General features: G+C 38.6%; 2 protein-coding genes across 2 annotated transcripts; one reads left to right on the top strand and one right to left on the bottom strand.

Annotated features, from left to right (window-relative positions):
* Positions 1 to 6,299: 6,299 nt before the first annotated feature.
* Positions 6,300 to 7,221, bottom strand: LOC139854125 (uncharacterized). Its single transcript, XM_071843449.1, has 2 exons — positions 6,870 to 7,221; positions 6,300 to 6,763 (listed from the first exon to the last, which is right to left on the bottom strand). The coding sequence occupies exons 1-2, from the start codon at positions 7,219 to 7,221 to the stop codon at positions 6,300 to 6,302; spliced, it is 816 nt and encodes a 271-aa protein (XP_071699550.1).
* Positions 7,222 to 9,753: 2,532 nt separating this feature from the next.
* On the top strand, positions 9,754 to 16,435 carry LOC139854124 (probable jasmonic acid carboxyl methyltransferase 2). Its single transcript, XM_071843448.1, has 5 exons — positions 9,754 to 9,831; positions 13,810 to 13,917; positions 14,879 to 15,325; positions 15,572 to 15,826; positions 15,920 to 16,435. The coding sequence occupies exons 1-5, from the start codon at positions 9,754 to 9,756 to the stop codon at positions 16,286 to 16,288; spliced, it is 1,257 nt and encodes a 418-aa protein (XP_071699549.1). The 3' UTR covers positions 16,289 to 16,435.
* Positions 16,436 to 25,166: the final 8,731 nt, after the last annotated feature.

Here is a 25,166-nt window from a genome sequence, read left to right as displayed (position 1 = left end):
TGCATTTTGAATGTTTTCGGTTCATGAGTTATGTTTGTTTGATGTTTGGTTCGAGACTTAACAAAATTTCAGCAAACAGCACCTTTTAGGTAGTAATGCGCGCCGCACATTATTGCACGCACCGCGCAAATTGGAGGATGCAGTTGATTGACCCCTGGAATTATTTCTGACCTGGTTTCACGCTTTAATGCGCACCGCGCACTCCTTCGCGCGCCGCGCACATCCCCTGTCCCAATTTTTTTTATTATTTTATTTCATTTCTTCGCTTACTCGCAACTTCGATTAACATGAGTTTTGGTCATCATGCTTATATATGATTTCTCATCATAGGAAATTTGTCGGATACCCGACTCGACCCCGTTGACTTTGGCTCGACCAAAGTTGACTTTTATTCAAACTTAATCAAATGCTTATGCGATCGTTCTAACGTACTTTTATACTTGTATATTGCATGAAACTTGACAATTTGACTCACATGCTATATTAATCGAGTCGTAACGAGCCATATGACTAATTGAACACTTTGACCGACCGTGTTTACCGATATTGATACAAACCTATTTGTTTAGGTCAAGACCAGCATTCGTTCTTGCACCCGTTACTTTGTGAAGTACATTTTACTATTCGTGCAACCAAGGTGAGATCATAGTCCCATTTTTCAATAAATTTTACTTTTAAACTATGGGATAAGAAACATATACGTATCATACTTTTATGCTTTGAACACAAGTACGAAAACAAACATTCCACAGCGAGTTAGAACAAAAAGCCTTAATTCAATTATCATTAGTTACACTTGCAGGGTGTAAACGTGAACTTATGTTATGTGATCACATTGGGATTGACGAGCCCTCATTCAGACGGTTCGCTACCGTTAGCGGATGAAATATATTTTCGAGTATAGTGTATGTTCTAACACTACGTAACAGGGTACAAAACAGTTAAGTCTTGATAATGGGGTGATCGCGAACATACTTTTGGAATAAAAACGATTTGGATAATCAACTATATTAAATCTTGTGGTTCAAAAACAACGTTACTATTACACCTATGATTTCACCAACGTTTTTCGTTGACAGTTTTCTATATGTTTTCTCAGGTCCTTGAACGCTAGATGATACATAATTCCGCACATTATTTTTGATACTTGCTTGGATGTCGAGTATACATGTATACGTGGGGCGTCTTTTGACTTAACTTAATTTGTGTCGCATGGGTTTCAATTGTACTTAAAACGTTGTAACATGTTTAGACTTAAACTACTTTGTAAACTTTGAAACATCTTTATAATTGAAATGAATGCGACATATTTTGATCAAATGTTGTTTTAAAGATTTATGACCACGTAACGGGACCTAAGTAGACGGCGCCGTCAATGACAATTTTGTTGGGTCGCTACAATCTTGAGGCTTCTACAAATAATGAATCAATACGAATGCTTCCACATGCGAATAATGCATCATAAAAATGATAAATCTGTGTAAAATACGTTATTAAAGAATAATCAGTGTTCCGTTTAACGTGTTGCGCTTAAGCGTTGTGCGGCTTTTAGAATACATTTGTATTTTATGTTAATTTTTTCTGCTTTCCGTATATAAATGGATTTATGCATTTGTGATAAACCATTCTGTATGTCATGACATTTAAGAGGTACCGTATTTTTTCCTCGATGTTCTCTAGCTCAAGCTAGCCGATCCTTTGTATCTATAATGTTGATACAAAAGCCTTTATGCCCTACCTTATGTAGGTAGGTATGAATGCTATGTTTTACATTCGTAACGCGTAACGCTTTGCATGTGAAAAGATAAAATTTTATTGATATTACTTTGCCGCACATACAATATTTTGTGCAACATCTTCGTATGGATAGGGTGATCAATTCCATCCAGAAAATTACAAAAATTGTATTGTGCTTTGTTCAAACTGATAAACAACATGCTAAATAAACTGTGCTGCACGATTCATGTTAACATAATGTTCTCCGTGCAGGTTGTTGCGTCTTGTTTCTAGGATTCCCATATTTTGGGTGATTTGAAATACCCATTCATATCATTTTTGCTAAATAACTGCCTTGACGGTCCTCCCCTAACAAAATTCTCCTGAGCTTCATAAACAACCGACCTCTCTCTTGCCAGTCCCACATATTCAGAGTGCACTACAGCAATTCCATTAGGAGTTAGAAAATCACAATTTTGCATGCGGTGTGGAAGTAATTGCTCCAAATTTTCGTAAAGTCCGCCTTCCAACCAAAGCATTAAACCTTGATCTGCCATCAAGAACTGTGAAATCCACAATTTTTGTTCGAACTAGAGGGTGTGTTCCCCATGTTACATCCAGCTTCACCTTACCAACTCCCCTCATTGATTCTCCCGTAATGCCAGCAATCTTCAAGTTTGTGTAGCGAAGCCTATCCTTCACGTTGAATGGATAATCTCCGAAACAATGCAAAAATAAAATATCTGATTTACTACGTGTATCAGTGTAAATCCTGGTAATGCTCTTGTTTTCAATTATAGCTGAAATGACCACATACTCTTCTGATAGGTGCCAATTTGGGATGGTGTGAAATATGATGGGAGCATACATCCACTGCTCCATCCTGCACTCTCCATCTGTTTCATAATCTTCTACCTCATTCCATATAACCTTGATGTGTCTTTCAGGGGTTAGGTCCCTTTCATCTTTTCTCTCTTCTCTTCTGTTCCAATCATGCCGTCCACTGTGACGCACATTTCCTTGCCAAGCAAAATGCTTATTTGGATCATTTCTGCGATATTGTTTTCCCGGTAACAGATGGTTTAACTCTCCATCTTTGATCTTTGCGATGATTTCCCTCATCAATGACTTACAATTGTCAGTATCATGCCCATATTCCTCGTGGAAATCACACCACTTATCACTCTGTGGTCCCTGACGCTCTTCCATTAGTGGTGGAGGGTGAAAGATTTCCTTAACAGGTTCAGTGAACAAGATCTCCCTTGGAGTTTTTGTTAGAGCTATGATGAGTGGGTGTCTGTCTAGGAGTTTTCGCTGTTGATAATTGTCATGTGGATGATTATTTCCCTTCCAACCATGTTGTTGTTTCTAGTAATTGTTATCATACCCACGCTGTCTCTGATAATTTTCATTCATGTTCCGTTCTACACCTTGCTGTCTAAACTTTCTGTGACAATTATCAACTCTTGGATATCCCATTTCACCTGTCCGTAAATGCTTCTGTGCAACAACCAATGCTTGGTGTAACGTCTTTGGGACATCATACCGTGACGCGTGAATCAAACTTGCGAAGCGACGCTGATCAAGACAAAAAATAAAAACTGAAACAAGCTGAGATTTTGGTATGTCAGGTATTTTTTTGGCATTCGATGGTGTAGAGTTTCATAAAATTTCTTATTAATTCGTTCTGGTGCATTGTTATTTCATGTGCATCAAGATGTGACAACATACAGCTTCTCAAACTTTGGTATTGCATCATAAACTTTGCCCTTAAATCAAGGAAACTGGTAATACTCCTTGGTGGCAAACTGGCAAACCATTCCCTTGCCATTTTCTGCAGCACCATTGGAAACATATGACATGCAGTTTCATCTTCCCAATGCTGCAATCGCATAACACCTTCAAACATGGTAAGAAAGTCTTCTGGATCTGTAGTTCCATCATAGACACCGATGGACGGAATCCCCAAGTTTCTTGGTAATGGATATTCTCCAATTCGAGGTATAAAACACTGAGTTGATTCAACCATTGCTGGTGGTTTGACAGCAGCCTCATCTCCTGTAATTAAATTAAACAGATTGTCTACAGCCGTTACACGGATGGCGGGCTGCGCTAACTTCTGTTTAAATCTTGATGGTGCCGTTTTGGTTAGAATCCCATCTAGTAACTTTACTGCTATCTCCTCAGTCATAAAAATCTGCTCTTCTACTTCCCCATAACCCCATTCATTTACTACAAAACCTCCATCATTACATTCTTGCTCAGTATCATCCACTAACGTGTTCAATTGTTTGAACAAATCAAACAATTGCTGTTTTGAAATTGACTTTCCCTTGCCGGTATGTCTGGCATTCACATCAGCTATTCTCTTAAAAGAAACATTGTGTGTTCCTCTCCTGGCTTTCCACATTCCTCCACTAGAACTTTCCATCAATGGTTTCTTCAATCATGGTATGGTTTCATTCACTTGCTCTTCTGCTGCACCAGTATGTAATTGATCTTCTTTCTCAATTGAAGTTTCTTCAAGAGTTAGCTGATCCACTGGTATATTCTCAATGATGTTTTCGTTGATTGGTTCCAGTGCTGCTTTTGCTGAGGTTGTTTCAGTTGCCTTCATGCTCTTGGTATTCTTGCTGGTCTTTGAAACGGATGGCGCCATATGTTTGTATGATTTTCTGTATAGTGGGTGTAAGGTACCAGTACAAGACACTATCTGCCTAGCGTGGAGCGATAGTTTGTTGATTGATGTTTGCCCTCGAGAAATAATCCCTGCAAACCCGGAACACGGATGGGAGATCCGTAGGGTGGCCTCAATCAATCTGAGGATCAATCTGTAGTTGATCCATGTAGCGTTCTGCTGCTAAGCGGTTAATGTGCTTTTAGAGTGAGAAAGAACTGTGTGAGAGAGAAAGTGTACTTCTCAATGACTGAAGTTCAGATCAGATGATGATCATGTAAAATGTGGTGACCCAGGGGGTCTATTTATAGGCGTGGAATGTCCGAAATTCTCGGGATGCACGTGTCAATCGCTGAGTAGTTCTGTTATGCGAAGTATCCAGAAGGTTGGTGGCGTGTGCTGACGTAGCTGCGTGCCACTCACGCGCTTAGTAAAAGGGCTTAAGCATAGAAGCTGCCTGCAGGGCTTACACATGACACTGGGCGGCCTGCTGAACGCTGGGCGAAAAATGATAAAAACTATCAAATATTATTATCTTTTGTGCTCTTTGATCCATAAAAATGGTGTTTTTATGCGTGTATCCCCTAAGATACACCATTATAGTTGAAAGTCCGGTGGTTTGACTTTTTTTTTCATAGTGGTTTGCGATTTTTGTTTCTTCTCGGCCTGCCGGATATGTGCTATTGTCCGTCATTTTTCAAGAGCGTCTAGGTTTTATCGCAACACTTCGTCATTTTGTTGTTCAACGAACGTTGTTATTTGTTTGGTTGGGACAAGAACTTCAGCCGGGATAACCGCTTCAGTGCCGTATACCAGACTGAATGGGGTTTCGTTTGTACTATCTTTTGGTGTTGTTCGGTGTGCCCATAGTACATGTTGGAGTTCATCCACCCATCCTTGTCGGTGTTTACCTAGTCTAGCCTTTATTCTAGAAACGATATCCCTGTTACTGACCTCAACCTATCCGTTAGCCTGTGGATATGCCACGGAAGTGAACGATTATTGAATGTCCATGTCTATGCACCAGTCTTTAAAAGGATTATCTGCAAATTGTGTTCCATTGTCACTGACTATTTCGCTTGGTAAGCCAAAACGACAAACGATATCCTCCCATACGAAGGTTAGGATTTTCCTTCCAGTAATCGTGCTTAACGGTCTTGCTTCGATCCACTTTGTAAAGTAATCAAGTGCGAAGAATAGGAACTTAACATTTCTGACACCTCTTGGGAATGGACCAACAATGTCAATCCCCCACTTGCAAAATGGCCAAGCGGCGTGTATTGAGACCATGTTACGCCGAGGGGATCTTTTGACGGGGGCATGTATTTGACATGCCTCGCAGTTTATGATCAACTCGTATGTGTCCCAGTACATGTGTGGCCAGAAATAACCCATTCTTTTGATCCTGCTGACTATTGTTCTGTAGCCAGAGTGTGTCGAGCAGGCTCCTTCATGCATTTTTTGTATGATTTCTTTGGCCTGCGTTGCTCCAACGCATCTCAAATATGGCTCTGTGAATGATTTTCTATACAGGATGCCATCTTTTAAGTGATACATTTGTGCTCGCATCCGTATCCTACGAGCTTTTAGCTTGTCTTTCGGAAGGGTACCATCGGTAAGGTATTGTATGAAAGGTGTCATCCAACAATCTTCTTCTATTGTGATTGTTTCCATGAGGGTATCCTCGTCGGTTGACTTTCTTTCCAGTACCCCCACCATGACCTTTTTGGTGAAGTGATCGCATAGCAAGGAGGCAAGCTTGCTTAAAGCATCTGCTTTCTTGTTATGGTTGTGGGGTAATTTCAAATGCTATGAAGTTTTTAACTAGCGTCTTTGTAAGCTCTAGGTATTTTTGCATCGATGTGTCTCTTGCTTTGAAGCTACCGTTTAGCTGGCTTGCTACTAGTTACGAGTCAACGTAAGTCGTGAGCTGTTGTACATTGATACTTTTTGCTAAGCATAATCCGGCTAACAGGGCTTCGTACTCAGCCTCATTATTTGAGGCGGCGAACTTTAGCCGGATGGCGTAGGTTATTTCTTCTCCATTCAGGGATACGAGGAGCAGACCTATGCCGACTCCTTCCTCACTAAATGCCCCGTCTGTATATAGTTCCCAGAATTCGTCCGTGTCCCTTCTTGTGACCGGAGTTTCACCTTGTTTGATCATATCGTAAGGGAGCTCTACCAGGAAGTCGGCTATAACTTGGCCCTTGACTGAATTCCTTGGGTGAAAGCTGATTTCATGCTCACCGAGTTCAATTGCCCATTTTGCCATCCTCCCAGAAATCTCCGGCCTTGTCAAGACGTGTTTGATCGGTTGGTCCGTGAGGACCTGTATCGGATGTGCTTGAAAATATCGTCCGTAACCGCCTTGCCGTGTGCACCAGAGCATAGATTAACTTTTCCATAGTCGGGTAGTTTACTTCCCTGTTTTGTAATACTTTGCTTACGAAGTATATCGGCATTTGAGTTTTACCCCTATCGGTGATTAGCATCGAGCTGATTGCCTCGAAGGAAGTGGAAAGGTATACCGTAAGGGTTTCTCCCTGTATTGGTGCCGTTAGTGTGGGCAGTACTTTTAGGAATGCCTTCATATCCTGGAAGGCTTTCTCGGCATCCTCCGTCCAGACGAAGTCTTTCTTGTTCAAGCAACCCTTTAATGTTTGGAAGAAAGGTAGGGATCTGTCGGCAACCCATGACACGAATCTCGTTAGTGTCACTAGTTTCCCATTTAGGCTTTGTACGTCTTTTTTATTTCCGGGCGATTGCATATTTTCGATTGCTTGAATTTTCTTCGGGTTTGCCTTGCTTACTCTCGGGGTAACCATGAACCCCAAGAATCGTCCTACTTACATCCCGAAAGAGCATTTTGGTGGATTTAGCTTCATATTGATTTTACGTAGTGACTCGAATGTTTCGATAATATCTAAAATCATCTGCTCTTCTGAGTTACTTTTGATGACTATGTCTCTTCGATGTTTCATCTGATCTGATCCTGTAATGCCTTGTCGATTACTTTATGGTACGTTGCTCCTGCATTCTTTAATCCGAATGGCATTTTGGTATAACACAAGATGCCTTTGTTTGTGAAGAACGCGGTTTTTTCTTCATCGATTTTTGCCATTGGTATTTGTTGGTAGCCTAAGTACGCATCTAGGAAGCTCTTAAACCTGAAACTCGCGAGAGATTCAACTTTCCAGTCAATCTCCGGCAAGGGGTAGTTGTCTTTTGGGCAAGTTTTGTTGATGTCTTTGTAGTCGACACACATGCGCCAAGAGCCGTCTGCCTTTTTTACCATCATAGGATTAGCTACCTATGTCAAGTATTTCACTTCCTTCATTATTCCTACATCGACAAGGCATTGTACCTCGTCGTCCAGGAATTTACTTCGTTCTAATTCCATGGCTCTTTTCTTTTGGATAACGGGCGTGATGTTTGGGTTCACGTTTAGTCGGTGTTGGGCTATCTCCCGTGGAACTCCGGTCATGTCGTATGCCTCCCAAGCGAAGACATCGATGTTTGTTGCTAGAAGTTTGTAGAGTGTGTCCTTTGCGTTAGCGCTCAGAGTAGTTCCAACCTGGATCTGTTGTTTCAGATACTTAGGATTTGGTGACACATAGCCGTCATTGTGCACTATGACGTTATCGTTGCCTTTGAATATCTGCAGGCACTCAATCGGCTCCAGCTCTTGTGTCTGAATTGTTGCTCTGACGACTGGGGTTGGGAATTACATCATGCCGTGTATCGTAGATGTAACTGCTCCAAATTTTTGCATGGCGTTACGCCCGAGGATGACGTTGTACTGTGAGTCTGTTTTGACGATAGAGAATTCTATGTCTACAGTGCTCTGAAAAGGTAATTTTCCTAGTACAACTTCCAATGTGATGGAGCCTACCGGCCAGGTTGCAGCACTGTTGAATCCTGCTAATGGTGAGGTTGCGAATTTCTTTTGCCGGCAAGTGCTCTCCGGTAACTACAAGAAGCAGTGTTCGAACATTTTACTGCTCCTACGCCAGTGTCAGTGTATATTCGTCCAATTTGGCAATTGGGGATGTGTGCTCGAATGACAACTGGGTCAGAGGAAGGGTTAATATTGAATAATGATGGGAAGATGATAGGTTTGTGTTTCCATTCATCTAACACCCTTGCTTTTCGTCGTTGCCTAGCAACCCATGAGTGAATCATGTATACGTCAGCCTTAGCTGTGTTATTGGGGCTTACTTCCTCATCGTCTAGCTCGTTGGGGTGAGGAGTGATTAATTTCGTACCTTTAGATAGCGCCATTTAATCAAACCAAAATTGTAATGGATTGAAATAGATTTCGGATTTGGGTGCTTGATTTGTGGAAAAGAGTGGATCGAATGTTTTAACTCTAATAATTGTGCGAATCCCGATTTGAAATCTGGATTTCAAGGGCATAAAATAATCGATGAGATTAACCTTGTTCGATTGGAATCAAATAAGTTAATATTTTAGAGTGGAGATTAACTACGAGATCGACCGGAATCTTTATCTGAATTGTGTTATCAGCTGGAGAGATGTTACTGCAATTAATTCGGGCAGAGTAACATTAACGCATCCAATGTTGTTGAATGAATGATCTTGTTCGTGTATTTATAGGTGTTATGAGGAAATGGTGACGTGGCACATGTCCCTTTCATGGTCTTAACAAACTTTTCTAATCCCCAGGGTTGACGTGGCACCCATCCCTTTCATGGGAATAACAAGCAGATCCTAACAAACTTTCCTAGATTCATGGGCTGACGTGGCGTGCAGTTTGTTTGTGTATTTGCTCCGGGATCATGTGCTTGTTCCGGGACGGTGCACTTGTTCCGGGACAGTATGCTTGTTCCGAGATGGTGTGCTTGTTCCAAGACAACGTGCTTGTCCCGGGACCGGACACCTAAGCTGGGAAGATGTGGTAGTTCCGAGAGTATGGTAGATCCGTCTAGATCATGACGGATGGATGCCTTGCCCTTCGTTCAGGAAAGAAGGTTTTGTTTGATGTTTATTTCAAGTGTTTTCTTCACGGTAGCGTTATGACCGGGCAAGATTGTTGCCAGTTTATAAGTAACTTTGTAAAGGTTGTCGGATGCTTGACGCTCATGGTTCAGCAGGCTTTTTTGTGTGGCGATATGGTTCTTATCTTCTCAATGCCTTTACATCCGGCTAAGTGATGTCGGTATCCTGCACACTTATCCAGGTGGATGAGTTTTATGTAGCGTCCCGGCTAGCCAACGTCCGGTACGCATATTCTCGGATAGCCTTCTGATCAGGTCATCAAAAAGTGAAGCCGGGAAGGTGCTTTTTTTCCCGGGATGGTTCACGCCGGGTACGTTTTAGACGAAGTGCTGCCAATAATGTGCTTTTCTGAGACGGATCATTATGCGTATCATCAATCATTTTGGGAGTTCTATTATCGACGAGCTATTCAAGAGGTATGGGAACCATGTGACCAGACACATGGGTAAGAAGAAAACAAGATATTTTCATTTAGTCATTTCATTGACTAAAAAATAAGTTTGTATTTATATTTATGATTGATATGTGAAATCGTACCCTTAAATAACTAGTTAAAAACTTAACAATTATCATACAAATTCAGGCAACTAAAACCCGATCATGCAGTAACTAATAAGTAATTTGACCAGTTCGTTTTACAGAGAGCAATTTAATTAAGACTTTAAAACTAGTAATTATCCTAAAAGTTTAATAAAAGAAGTTTGAATTGTTTTTCAAATCATGAAAGTAACGTGAAGTAAAGAGAATGAATTAACAATAAAGAGAAAACGGTGTCTACTTGAATGATTCACTATCGATATGGATTGTTCTTACAGTTATTACCGCTTATTATGCCCTTAATATAGTCTTATAACTTCTCACAAAGTCTAAACCAATTGAAGTCAATAAAATCACATAAACCTTCTTCAAGAGATTAAACTATATTTGATAGAATTAATGAGACTTGACTTGGGCTAAACTCACGTAAAATCCTAACTATAACAATCACTTGAAATAGTTATACGATTATGTAGTTCTTAACCCTTTCAATTACCAATTAAATTAGTGACACAATCACTTGAAATTAGTAATTTAATTGTCTAGATCATCTAGGTGTTGAAGCACAAATTGCATCTCAATTTAACTCACATTAAACGATTAACAACCTATGTAATTGAATTAAGAGTATATATCATGCATAACAATAGTTCTTTAATCAAACAAAATTAAGTTAAATCACAAGACATTAAATCCAATAGATAGAACAATCCAATATCTCAAGTTTCACATTTAAGTAAACACACAAAAGATTTAGCCTAGCATATTAAAGTTGCAAGAAACAAAGTAATAAAACGAGAAGCATTCATGATTACAAAATTGAAATTAATGAAGAAATCCAATACCGAAAGTAATTAATGATGGAATAAATTAAATTGATGAACAAATCTTCAATGAATAGATGATATTCTTCAAAACCCTCAAAAATTCGTATGTCAAAAGCTGCATAACCCTAATGAGGATAAAAACCCGTGTTTAAATAGTGGGATAAAAATTCAGCAAACCGGTCGCGGCCACAATAAGTAAATCGCGACCGCGATTCTTGTAACATCTGTGTTACATCCGTCCCACATCGGTTGGAGATGGGAGCGAAGCATGCCTTATAAGAGTGTGGAGACCTTTCCTAGCATGACGCGTTTTGGACTACCAGGATGGGTGACCTCCTAGGAAAGTGCTCGTCGTGTGTGGTTGCCAAGAAAAATCCGTGCGCCTACGGGCAAAGCGGACAATATCATGCTACGGGGAACGTGTTACCTGAGATGTTACAGATGGTATCAGAGCCAGGCCCCGGACCAACGTGCACAGTGGGGACGTTGTGTCCCATTAGGGGGGAGGATTGTAACATCCGTGTTACATCCGTCCCACATCGATTAGAGAGGGGAACGAAGCATGCCTTATAAGGGTGTGGAGACCTTTCCTAGCATGACGCGTTTTGGGACCACAAGCGCAGCAGATCCCATGAGAACTCTGCAGTTAAGTGTGCTCAGGCGAGAGCACTACCAGGATGGGTGACCTCCTGGGAAAGTGCTCGTCGTGTGTGGTTGCCAAGAAAAATCTGTGCGCCTACGAGCAAAGCGGAAAATATCATGCTACGGGGAACGTGTTACCTGGGATGTTACAATTCTGACAGGTAATCGCGACCGTGATCAATTAATCACGACCGTGATCAGTTAATCGCGATCGTGATCGAGCCCTTTCGAAAATCTCCAACTTCTGTCCATTAATCACGACCGGAATCCTCCTAGTCGCGACCACGATGCATCTAGTGACAGTATTCTTTCATTTTGTTCAAGTTTTAACTTATCTTAAGTCCATTTGAAACAAATACTTTACCGGAATCAACCAAAACATTAAATCAAAGACTTCTTGATAACAATTCATCATTTTCCCTCAAATAACTGCAAAAGTCTTCAAATCTTCTTAAATAAATAACAACAAGGACCCGATATCGCGATATAAATTATGTATAATTGGAGCGATATCAAATCTTCCACACTTAAACCTTGCTTGTCCACAAGCAAGTCTATCTTCAAATAATATCAACTAGTGCAAAGATAAACATACCCGTACAAGTCTTCAATAATCATAGTAACAAAATATACCGGTATCATCTTCATAATCAAGAAATCCATATCGTAGTCTTAAAAAAAAGCACAAGGTTAAAGTCTTCAACCAAAATCAATCTCCCACATACAAACTCGTGATTACCCAAAAGCTTCAATACTCCGAATCAAGAACATCATGTGCGGAACCAAGAAAAATTTGGCCTTACGGAAAACAAGACCTTTAGAAAACCATTTTTGCATTCTAAGAACGGAAATACAAGTTAAGTTTTTACACGAAACAAGTTTTTCGAAAATCCTTAGGAAGCTTATGAGCAAACGGATGAATTGGTGCCATAAGAGCATACTGTGAAGAACTAGGTCGTTTGGTTCCCTATAAAATAGCCAACATACACAAAAACCATTTATGGAAGAAACATGTTAGCGTTAGTCAAAAACAAAATCATAAGTTCAACTTCCACATTTGTTTTCATGTTTAACAAGCATCCTCCATATTCATAAAATTTATTCATCAAAACCTCATCATCTCAACACCAATTGATATCGTACTTCATACAATGCCAACGAAAAACTTCATGCAATTATGACAAAAATAAGATAAAACCATGAAGTTAGGCATACTGTACATAGGAAGAAGGTGCGTCGCACCTATGTATTGGTGCACCGCACCATTGTACATGGTTGGCTTTTGATGTTGTTTTCCTCATTTTTAGTGTATTGGTGCGGCGCTTTTGGCCTTTGGTGCGCCGCTTTTGGCCCCGGAACTTCATTTTCACTTCAAAACTTCACTTGGTTCATTAGTTAGGCCCAATGGTTGATTCCTTAACACACAAAGTCCGTGCAAGTCTTAGATTTAGTTTTACCCACGAAATCGAGTGCATTTTGTCAATTTCACACCAAGTGGGGATTTTTGGCCCTTGAACCAACTTTAACCAAATAATTATCATTTACGCTCATGAATCCATCAAAATCAAACAAAACGAGAAAGATAGTGCGAGGATAAATATGCATATTTTGAGCACTATCACTTGCATCTTGCAAGGAATCCGGCATTTCATTCAAAGACAAAACATATACGAGTTCAATATCACTTCGTTCGTGAGAAAGTGGAAGAAGGGACCATGAATGTGCAGAAAATTCATACTGACAACAATGTGGCTGATTTTCTAGCAAAGTCAATCAACTGTGACAAGTTAATTTAGTTTCATTCCTCATGCAGCCTAGTAAATACTTAAGCAACATCATTGGCAAGGAAGGATAAACATGTGAAGATTGATTGAGCTTCAAACAAATCTTCAAGTGAGAGATTGTTGGACAGTGAAATATAGTCACATTTAATATGTGGCTGAATATCAAAATCATACAAGGCAATAACATTATTGTTATTGTAGCCACCTACAACTTACTTGACCACATGTTTGTTGTGGTTTTATTTACATATACATACGTATGAGTGAATAGGTATGTAGTATTCATGGAACTTCAACTATAAAAGGAAGCATGGAGCTCCATTATCTGCATCCCAAAAATATTTCTTCTCCTCTTGTACTACAAGTTTGAATAGAAAGTTTCTGAGTAATCTCCTAATTACAAGAGATATTAAGATTGGTGCTTATTCTTGTAATTAGAGAGAAGTGTAATTCATATTATTCTTATTAATGAAACGTTTCTTTCCTTGCCCGTGGTTTTCACCCTATAGGGGTTTTCCACGTTAAATCTCGATGACCCTTTATTGTCGCTATTTTCAATTATTACTAGCGGTTTGCTCTAATTTGGTGTCGATTTTCTCAACAGAAACCAATTGATCAATTTCAAGAAGAAATAGACATGGAAACAGTAAACATCTTACATATGAATACGGGCGATGGAGAATCAAGCTATGCGAGTAATTCGTTACTTCAGGTTATCTACTTAGTTACAATACTTATCTAATCTACTGTCACTAACATTTTTAAGACATTGACAGTCGTACAATGTGCATGTTTACATGGCCTAAATTTGTCGACGCGTAGTTGTTGCATTCTCACCTTTCTATAATCTATAATCTATAATCTATAATCTATCTATAATCTATAATCTATAATGTTGATATAAATCAAAATCTAAAGCGACGTGTCCTCATTTCATTATTAAACATGTCCTTACTCCTTAGCCACACCTTTTACGAAAAATTGGTTCATGTTTTGCATGTTTGAAGCGACATATAATAGGTTTAAGTTTCAACTAGAACTCATAAATCATAGTATAACAATAATCACATACGGAGTATAATATATCATTAGTGTAAACAAATAGATGTTGATGTACGACTGATTTATTGATTGATGGATCCAGGGGCGGACCTATGAAGGGTCAGAGTGGGTCGCCCGCCCCCAGTGGATTTGCAATTTTTAGTGTAAATTTTTTCGGTTTTTCGATTTTGACCCGGTGGAATTTTTTTTTTTTGCCCCAAACCCTTCATATTTTGTCCCCAAACCTTCATATTTTGCTCCAAAACCTTAGTATTTTGCCCAAAAATCTCTAAATTTTGCTCAAAAACCTCTATATTTTGCCCCAAAATCTCCATATTTTGCCCCAAAAAAATCTCTACGTTTAGAATTTTTTTTGCCCCCGGTGAAAAAATTTCCTGGATCCGCCACTGGATGGATCTATATTTTCTTTTTAATATCAAATATTAAATCAAATACTCCATTATTCGTTGAACTTATCATGTGTCATGGTCGCTTGAGGCTATAAAACAGAGTAATTAATCGCTGAATCATATTAAGTTATTTAGACTGAACACTAAACAAACTATTGTTCGATTAACTATTTCCGCCAAGATCTTCGGTCGCAGCATATTAATCAAGTAGCACTGTAGCAGCGATGTCTTGAACTTTATGGTAAAATATGTTTACAGGAACGTGTGATAAAGAAGACGCTACCCATTCTAAAGCATGCAATCAAAGATATTGCTAATCATGATGGGGTGCTTGGTCAATGTTTTAAGGTAGCAGATTTGGGTTGTTCCTCAAGCAAAAATACACTATTGGTTATATCTAACATAATTGATATAGTTATTGAGGTGTCTAAAGCGAATAACACTAAAGTGCCACAACTTCAAGTATGCTTAAATGATCTAATTGGAAATGATTTCAATTACCTATTCAAATTGTTACCGGATTTTTACGCAATGCTTAAGAAGGAGAAGGGCGATATTTTCGGAAATTGTTTTGTTTCAGCTATTCCAGGTTCCTTTTATGATAGACTTTTTCCGGATAAAAGTTTGCACCTTGTTCACTCTTCTTATAGTCTTCATTGGCTTTCTCAGGTTTGATTCCATGCTAACTTTTATGTCAGATAAACGAATACTCTATTTGTCCATATGTTCAATATTTCTATCCCAAATTATATATCCAATTTCATAACTAGATGAGTAGATGAAACGAAATTTATAAGGTAAAGTTTTTAGTGTATATATGTGATTTTAAGTGGACAATAAAATTGAGACGGACAGATGGAGTAATAAAATATAGTTTTGATAGTAATTTAAAGTATAGTGTGCAACATGTGATAGGTACCGGAGGGCCTTGAAAATAACCAACTAAATATATATATTGCGAAAACAAGTCCTCCCAACGTGTTCCAATCGTATGAAAAACAATTTCATACCGACTTCGCAAAGTTTCTTCAAATGCGCTCTGAGGAAGTAGTATGTGGAGGATGTATGGTCTTGATAATTGTTGGTCGGCGTAACGCTAATCCATCAAATGATGATAGTTGTCATATTTGGGAGCTACTTGCACAATCACTTGTAGACATGGTCCAAGAGGTATACAATTATATCTTTATCTTAACAAAGAAAATTTCTTTTTAAGCTTCTATTTGTTTGTGACTAACCGTTTATGCTCTAACATACACCTAGGGACTAGTTCGAGAATCGGATGTTAAATCATTCAATGTCCCAATTTACTATCCATGTGAAGGTGAAGTTTGGAATGCTATTCAATATGAGGGTTCTTTTTCTCTTGATAACTTGAATGTTTTTGAACTCAATTGGGATCCAAATGACGCATATAATGCGTATACGAATGACATAACCGAGCCGAACCAAACACACGGGGAGAACATAGCGAAAGTGGTTAGAGCTTTTTCGGAACCGTTATTGATCTATCATTTTGGGAGTTCCATTATTGACGAGCTATTCAAGAGGTATGGGAACCATGTGACCAGAAACATGGCTAAGAAGAAAACAAGATATTTTAATTTAGTCATTTCATTGACCAAGAAATAAGTTTGTATTTATGTTCATGATAAGTCTATTGGTTGCTTTAAATATTATCTATAGTGAAACACTATTGTATCACTATATTTACGATGATCCCTTTACAAAATAGAAATCATTTTGGAAATTGTAAGACTTAATGGTTAGTTATGTTTATGATACGAATCCTTAATGCACTCTCATTTTATTTTAATTTTTTTTTTCTAAAAAACGTATACTTTTATAAATAACTAGGAACTCGGAACTTTATCAGCATGGAAGAACTTTGTAACACCTCGTCCCACATCAGTTAGAGAATAATATTGTGAGCCCCTTATAAGCTAAAAGTAGTGGTTAACTGTATCCTTCACCATGATTTTTAGTTACGTAGAAAAATCTGATTGGTTCACCGTTTTAGCTGTGAGGAGAGATAGACTCTAAGGATGTGACGGGCATGCGACTCGTGCATCTTTTCGGTCCGCTTTTGAGGGTCGTTTCAAATGGTATCAGTGTCATAGCCTCTCAGTGTGTGATGGCACTAGATTCATCCATCTCATGGGTATTGTAGACGCTGAGTGAGAGGATCTTAGAATCAACCTAACACGATCTAGAGGCGGAATAACAATAGAAAGAGCTTAAACGAATATCTATGGGTTTTCGGGTTCGTACAAGTCAAACCAAGACTAGATCTTGATAAACACGAAGCCTAGACTGACATTCTGTGGTATTTGGACATGAAGATTGAGAGAGACTCGACCAAGAAGTGTTTTTCGTGTGTGTGTGATGTGCTGAGTTGTTAACCAAATTAATGAAGATTAATTAGGCTTAAATACCTCAGTTCCTATGTCGGTCGACAGTGAATGACAGTCGGTCGACTGACCATGTCAGTCGGCCGACTGTCGAGTAATATTACGAATTATATTTAAACGTTTACAAATATAAAATAACACATCGACAATCAACGTTTAACAATATTACAGGTTACAACATGATCGAATAAAACGTTAAAGTTCATGGAACTAGGGATTACAAAATATGCACTAACAAACTCCCCCTAAGACCTAGTTCCTCATAAGTCTTCGATCTGCTTCAATCTCTGTACGGATCTGTAACCATATTGTTCAAATAGCAAACCTTTGCAACACGAATGTACTGTTGTGCTTGAACTCTATTTTCTGGCCTGTACAGCATCCGATTGTAGTACAATGTGAAGATGTCAGCTTCACAGCAATTTCTCAACCAAACGGGATCTAAAACCCGTATCGAGTCTGTCTCATCTTCCTTCAATTTGTCCAAAACGATGACTGCCTCCTCTGAGCGTTCATCGTAGTACCACCAGCGAAAACGTGGGCTAAAGTTCTGCGGCATTTTCATCACAGGAACCTTTCTCATATAATTTACTGGCTTGTATTTGACAATCTTTATTCGTTCGCCCGTTTTCTTGTTTGTTCGATAAGTGATCGTGGGAAATTGAGGGCCGAATCCCTCAAAGTTCTTTGACAAGTACGAGTGTCTTATCTTCTTGCAGACAATATTAGGAATTCCGTCATAATCCCTATATAACATTTTGAGCCTAGCCACCTGCATAAATTCAAAGTACGGTAGAGACGTGAACTCGTATCCATGTTTGATGTAATCCACTCCGTACTCCTTCTTTATTGCGTATATATTCAACTCTTTAATGTAGGCCCACGCAATTATTTTTCCTTTAGCCAAAAGATTCGCCGGTCTATTAATGTAATTCATCCATTCAGGTTCCGGCGCTGGCTTCTCACAATATTTTCTGATCCTCAACAGGATCTTCCACTCAGCTTCTAGAACTTCTATCTTTTCTTTATTTATCTTGACCGGTAAAAACCTTGGAGGCAAATCTTCGGTCTTTTCTTTTTCTTCGCATTTACGGTTTAAAAGCTCTTCATTCATTTTGAAGTAGTCTTGAAATGTAGGTAGATCTTTATCGTTATTACATTCGTACTCTGGAAAATCACCTATTGGTTCATCTTCAATAATTACTTCATCAAAATCTTTGTCGTTTTCATTACTTACGACAATTTCCTCAAAATCATCACTAGAATCGTAACGATTCTCAAAAGATGAGCTAGCAGTTGCGTCAGCTGAAGTACTTGCTTGTTGCTCTTGACGCACTAGCTCGGCCTGCTCCTCAGCGCTTAGATCCGGCGGGATCTCCCCTTCTTCTAAATCATCAAATACAACTGAGTGATTCAGACGATCCTACTTTGCCAAAAAATCACGTAAAGAATAATCAATATTTAGAGGAATTACTGACAGTGGGTTCTCGCTTGTGCCTTTAGAAATATCCAAACCTAGCTCATCCTCGCCTTGATCGTTAAAATTACCAAAGTCTATATCCTCCTTGAGATCAACAGCCACAATATCGAAATTATTTTCCCACTCAAGCACCTTCGAAAGTGCCTTGTTCGCTGTAGTCTCAGCCTTTACAATCAGCAAATTCTGAGCATCAAACTTAGTTTGTAACTTCTTCAATTCAACCTGTTGATCTTCAACCTGCTTGGTCAGTTTGGCAATCTCAGCATCCTTTCTTCTCTCTCGTTCATCAGCTTTTTCTTTAAACTTTTCAAATTCAGAAGCCAAATTGACAACCTTCTCACTTAATATAGAAACCGCAGCATCTTGTGTAATAGCGGTCGTGGATGCAGCAGCATGAACTCCTGTATCAGTTTCAGCACGTGTTTCTTGAGTAGCAGCAGCTAAAGGTTGTCGTTGTGGTTGTGATTGCTGTGATTGTCGCTGTTCAGTAGCGGAGGACGACTCAGTCCTTTTTGCCTTCTTAATGAATCTTATGCGCCTCTGCTTCGGCTTTGTTGTAACCGAAGGACCCTCAGATTGTTTTCGCTTTCTCAGCTCGAATTGATCAGGGTCAAGGTCATCTCCTTCATCGTCTTCATCAACCAGTATCTGTTCAATTGGAACAACTGGCGGTGGCTGATTAACCTCTTGATCGTCTTCACCAACTGCGACGATATCATCTTCATTACCAGACGTATTGTTCTCATGACGACAGGCAGCACCTGGTGGACATACATAGTTTTCATTTGCGAGGTGGCCAACCAATCTCTTGAATGGTTCATCCGGACCTCTCTTTTGCTTGACTCGATTGAAAGTCAAATCGTTCAGATGATTCAGCTTAATCTCATCCTCCCAAACCTTATTCAAACCTTGCACTTGCTTTTCAATCATCACCTGCAAGAACCTAGGAAACATTAAGTGGCTCTTCTTTTTCACGTTCACCAACATGCTTCTGAAAATTACTTCGGAGAAGTTGAAGTCCGCATGAAGAACTAGTGCTGCAAACATTGAGCTATAAGTCTCATTCAGCTCATCAAAACCGCCTACCATTGGACTCATGCATCTCAACAACACCAAAGTTAGGTATTTGTATTGATGACAGAATCGAGTTCTCTTAACAGCTCCTTTCATTGGATCACCAGAGTATCCACATCTTACTAGACACCTTCGGACCTTAGTTCTATTCAGTGTGACTGGCATAGAATCATTATCTGGAAAACTTAAGTCTTCACGAACTGTCTGTGCCGAGATCTTTACAATTGTACCACCAACGCTGCTTCGTATCACCTTTCTTCCTTGTTCAGTGACGATAGAAGCATTGTTCCAGAATTCTCGTTGGTGAGAGTAGTATGCCTTGCATTCTAGAGTTATTGCAGTATGAATCCTGGACCTTTTCAAGAATTTGATAATATCAACGAAGCCTTCCTTTGCTTCAGGTCCTTCCTCGTTTAGACATGCCTCTAGATTGGCATTTTCGCTTGTCGTCAGGCCTGGAAGATTCTTGGACAGAATCACCTCTTCCTCATGTACGTCTTCGTTCACTGGACTACCTAGTTGAGCCATTTATTCTGCTATACAAATATATATACAATAATCGAAAAGCGTTAAATCGAAAAATTTAAAAAAAATACAGGAAACAACAGTCGGTCGACATACAATGTAAGTCGGTCGATTTTCAAGGACAGTCGATCGACATACAGGTAAATCGATTGACTTATAAAGTCGGCCGACATACGCTAAGTCGGTCGATTATCAAGGACAATCGGCCGACTGATTAAACGAAGCAAAACACAGATCTAAACATAAATTCTTCGATTTTATGGTGTTTTGACTCAATCAAAGTCTAATACATGTACAGAGGAGGCCGATTAACATTATCTATTCAACAATTACCAATTACAGGTCCTAAACACCACACATTGAATCGAAACAGAAAAGTAAACACGAAAACTTCAATAACTTTCGATTTAAAAAGAATTACCTAGATTGGATAACGGCGCTGGAATCACAATTCAAAGATGTATACGAAAAACACGATCAAAAACTCTTCCTTGCAAAATTCGAATTTTTGGTAAATCAACACAATCGCACGAGATAAAGAAAATCGGCCGTCTGAGGCCTTTTTATACTCAGCTCGACAATCGGTCGACTTTGGTGTTATGTCGACCGACATATGTGACAATCGGTCGATACACGTGACAAACGACCGACATATGTAACAAACGTCCGACATATGTAACAAGCAAGTAAGTCGGTCGATTTTTGTTCAATGTCGACCGACTTATAGTACAAATCGGTCGACTGTCTCCTCCTAATTAAAAAATTATTTTTCGATACATAACCCCCGATAATTCCCTCTATTCACATCCACTGGCTAATTTTACACGCAAAATATTTTCGTTTTGAAGACTTTAACAAGTTTATGATTTGAGATGTGTAGTTCGTTTCTTTTTGACGTCGAGACACTATTTGTAACTTCAAGGAAATATACACATATTCACATAAGCAAACAAATAAAATGTTTTTGTATTTTTCAAAATAAATATCAACACACTGAAAAATCTTTTTGTAGTTTTTAGGATTTTAAAACATTTCACAATAACAATGCAAATGAAGTACAATTCATGTCAGAAAGTCAATGATCAAGGTTAAGAAAGATCCAAGATTGTATGGCATAAAACATGTTATTTACAGGAAGCAGTTTCTGTAAGTCATAAACCTAAAGAAGCTAAATTATCAAAATGTATACATGTTCAATTAACATTCAGACAACAGTATGTACACAAAATTTCACAAGTAAAAGCAAACAATAACAGAGAAAAGATTTTAACATGGTTTCTAGATTCATTAAACATTTACAGAGTTTCCTCTTAGACATTTTGATGATCAAGTTAATTAATTACATTAACATATTGCTATGTTAGATTCAATCATTGACTTAGACATCATTTGAGATCGCACGATTTATTAGGTAGTCAATTGAGCACAAGTCTATTGACGCTTTCCGTTACCACAAGCACATACGATAGGTCTAATTGAACAGGAAGATTCTCATAGTAATTTTGGAATATCCCTGTCAGCCATTAGCTTCTATCGTAACGTATACTTTTCAATTCATATGATTCTGATGGATCTCATAGTATATTCAATATTCTATCAATCGTGCAATCAACCAACTGCTATCAATCTCATTCCTTCTTTATTATTAAAGTTATTGGAGGAAACGAAATGAAAGACGTAGCTTTCTTAATAAGTGAGTATTCAGAATATCTCTCTGAAAACATCTTTCGCTGTCTAGGCCTTAATGGGTACAGTCCCGTATCACAGACAATGATAATAAGTCCAATAGAATGATTTTGTTGAAGTATGAATGATTTAAGTTCTTCTTGGTAATCTTCACACTCATTTGTATTCTTGCAAAGACTTCTCTTCTTGATTTCATCATTATCTTAACCTTGATATTTTCGTCTTCCATGATTTCACTTTTGTTTTCATGATATAATAACTTGATATGCAATGTGCCTTTTTTTTTTAAACAACACATTGCAGTCTTGACTTTGATTTAGTTCTCGAATTGACTTCCTTGCGATGAAGATCTCTTTTCTTCATTTGTGTATCAATTAACTTAAATCATTCATTCATGGACTGTCTGTAATATAGAACCACACTTTTCAACCCGTTCACAGGAAAGACACTCTTATTGAGATAAACTTACTATTTTGGAGTTTAGGTACGATTCAAGAATTAAAGTTTGATAGAAGTCGGTATGCATAGTCAATTAGAACATTTTCAACGCTTATTGATCGCTTGAATATCCCAATTAGTCGTGAGACTCAATGGTGCAGCAATTTGGAATTTGCTTGGGGATATTCTACATCATGTGTTTCTAGATTATACGTCATGATAGGGGATACCCTCACCTTTTGTTGATTTCCTCAACAATTTTCTTTAAAGTATGCACCTGTGGTAATTAAGTGACTACCCTCAACCGCTGTAAACCTTTCCATGAGTTCCTTATCAAGATATTTACATGATTGTGATTATGATCATCTCATTCTATGATTAAGTCCGTATCCCATTTTTATATAGATCAATTCATTACTCCCCCTAAAATACTAAAAATCTAAAATCTTTTTGGTTTTTGGATTTTAAACACACAGAAACAATCAGAAAGAAAAGAAATATAACCACACAGTATATACAGCTATGCAAGCAGAACACATAAAATGAAGTTACTCGTTGGTCTCTTCGTCAGGAACAACATCTGACAATATTTTGACACTTAACTCAGTTAACAAGAAATCAAAACGCGGTTTATCAAAAGCTTTTGTGAAAAGATCAGCCCTTTGCGTAGTTGTGCCAATTTGGATAACATCAATTAGCCTTTTCTCATAACAGTCTCGAATAAAATGATATTTAATCCCTATGTGTTTGGTCTTAGAGTGATTCACAGGATTTTTCGTAACAGCTATGGCAGCAGTATTATCAACAAAAATAGGAGTGTTAGAAATATGCAAACCGTAGTCACGAAGCTGCTGTTGTATCCACACAACCTGAGATGCACAGCTTGCTGCAGCAATGTATTCAGCTTCACAAGTGGACAAGGCCACTGCTGTCTGCTTCTTGCACTGCCATGTAACTAGTCTGATTCCAAGGAATTGACAACCTCCTGATGTTGACTTAAAATCTTTCTTGCATCCACCATAGTCGGAATCACTATAAGCCGTCAGTACAAAATCATTATCACAGGGATACCATAGGCCCAAATTCGGAGTTTGCTTTAAATAACGCATAATCTTTTTCACCACAAGCAAATGATGTACATTCGGATTTGCTTGATAGTGAGCACATAAACAAACTGCGAACATGATATCAGGGCGAGACGCTGTTAGATACATCAACGAACCAATGATGGCTCTATATAAGGTTTGATCAACCTTATCACCTTCCTTATCCGGTGTAATCCCGTGATTCACCGATAGCGGCGTCCTTGCAGGACGCTCATCTTCCATTTTGAATCTTTTCAGAATATCTGATACATATTTTGTCTGATGTAAAAAGATACCCTGATTTGTTTGTACAACCTGAATACCAAGGAAGAATTTGATAGTTCCCATTAAACTCATCTTGAACCGTTTCTGCATTACCTCCTCAAAATCATCCACCATCGTCTTATCTATAGATCCAAAGATAATATCATCCACGTACACCTGTACTAGCATTATATGCTTGCCCTTTTCTTTGATGAAAAGTGTCTGATCGATGACACCTCTTCTAAAACCATTATCAATCATATAGTTGGACAACGTACCATACCACGCTCTTGGAGCTTGATGAAGCCCATACAGTGCTTTTTCTAGATGATATACCTTTTCTGGAGAGTGTGGATCTGTAAAACCCGGTGGTTGTTTAACAAACACGGTCTCATTGAGAGTCCTGTACAAAAAGGCGCTTTTGACATCCATTTGATAGACCTTGAAGCCTTTAAAAGATGCGAATGCCAAAAATATTCGAATTGCCTCAAGTCTAGCCACTGGTGCAAATACTTCATCATAATCTATATCAGGGATCTGCTGATATCCCTTCACAACCAATCTAGCTTTATTTCGAATTACAATACCTTGCTCGTCTTTTTTATTCTTCCATACCCATCGAAGCCCATAAGGTTTGCAACCATGAGGCGGAGTCACTAGTTTCCATACTCCTAAATGCTTGAATTGCAAAAGCTCTTCTTGCATGGCATTTACCCAATCATCATAAAGAAGAGCTTCCTCAACAGAATTTGGTTCAATTTGACACACAAAGCATGAATATGCATGTAAGAAGAGTTTGCCTGACCTATTTAGTGAAGAATAGAAAGCTTGCATAACATTCTCAGTTGAAGCTTTCTGATTTTCAGACGTTGAGGCATCATTTGATGGTGCTCCAGAAACTCCTTTCGAATCAACAATAAAATCATCTAAGTGTCGAGGTAGGACAACTGTTCGTGATGATCTACGAACACCTTCAGGTTCTGGTTGTTCTTCCTGAACTTCTACATTTTGTGGCAGATTATGAACACTTTCGCCACTGTCTATAGGTTGTGACTCCTCTTCAGAATCAGATCCATCATAAGATGGATCATCTTGATAATCACTGGATTCTTCATCATTTTGAACAAGTTGTTGTTGCGGCACTGGGTGATGTTGTGGTGCCGTTTGAGATTTTGGAACCATTTGTGATAGAGACGTCTGCATTTCATTCAGTAATCTTGCAATAACTTCATCATCAGTAGCAACAGACGGAAGACCAAAAGAATCAAACAAATTTTCATAATCAAACTGCCATGAAAAACCTTTCCCAGCAGGAATAGCAGCATTTCTTTGAACATCTACTTCGAAATGTTCTTCAACACGTTTAGATACATTGTTGAAAAATCTTTTGTTTGGATTCCCATAACCAAGAAATATACCAGGAACAGCCTTAGGATTAAATTTTCCTCCAGTATCTCGTATCATGATTGAATACGGTGCACCAAAGGGTTCGAAATGTTTAATGTTAGGCTTCCTTTTATGTAGCAATTCATAGCAAGTCTTTCCAT

Source organism: Rutidosis leptorrhynchoides, chromosome 6, assembly GCF_046630445.1.
Source record: "Rutidosis leptorrhynchoides isolate AG116_Rl617_1_P2 chromosome 6, CSIRO_AGI_Rlap_v1, whole genome shotgun sequence".
Taxonomy (NCBI): Eukaryota; Viridiplantae; Streptophyta; class Magnoliopsida; order Asterales; family Asteraceae; genus Rutidosis; species Rutidosis leptorrhynchoides.
Note: the sequence above shows the minus strand (reverse complement) of the source record. Positions and strands in the feature narration are given on the sequence as shown.

What these genes read in the sequence shown, in the direction of transcription:
- LOC139854125 (XM_071843449.1), bottom strand. Translation starts at nt 7,221, where the DNA reads ATGGTTACCCCGAGAGTAAGCAAGGCAAACCCGAAGAAAATTCAAGCA. An exon ending in GATGCTAATCACCGATAGGG is followed by an intron (nt 6,764 to 6,869) that starts GTAAAACTCAAA and finishes GCACACGGCAAG; the next exon opens with GCGGTTACGGACGATATTTT.
- LOC139854124 (XM_071843448.1), top strand. Translation starts at nt 9,754, where the DNA reads ATGTGCTTTTCTGAGACGGATCATTATGCGTATCATCAATCATTTTGG. An exon ending in CGAGTAATTCGTTACTTCAG is followed by an intron (nt 13,918 to 14,878) that starts GTTATCTACTTA and finishes GCACTGTAGCAG; the next exon opens with CGATGTCTTGAACTTTATGG. An exon ending in GTCTTCATTGGCTTTCTCAG is followed by an intron (nt 15,326 to 15,571) that starts GTTTGATTCCAT and finishes AACATGTGATAG; the next exon opens with GTACCGGAGGGCCTTGAAAA.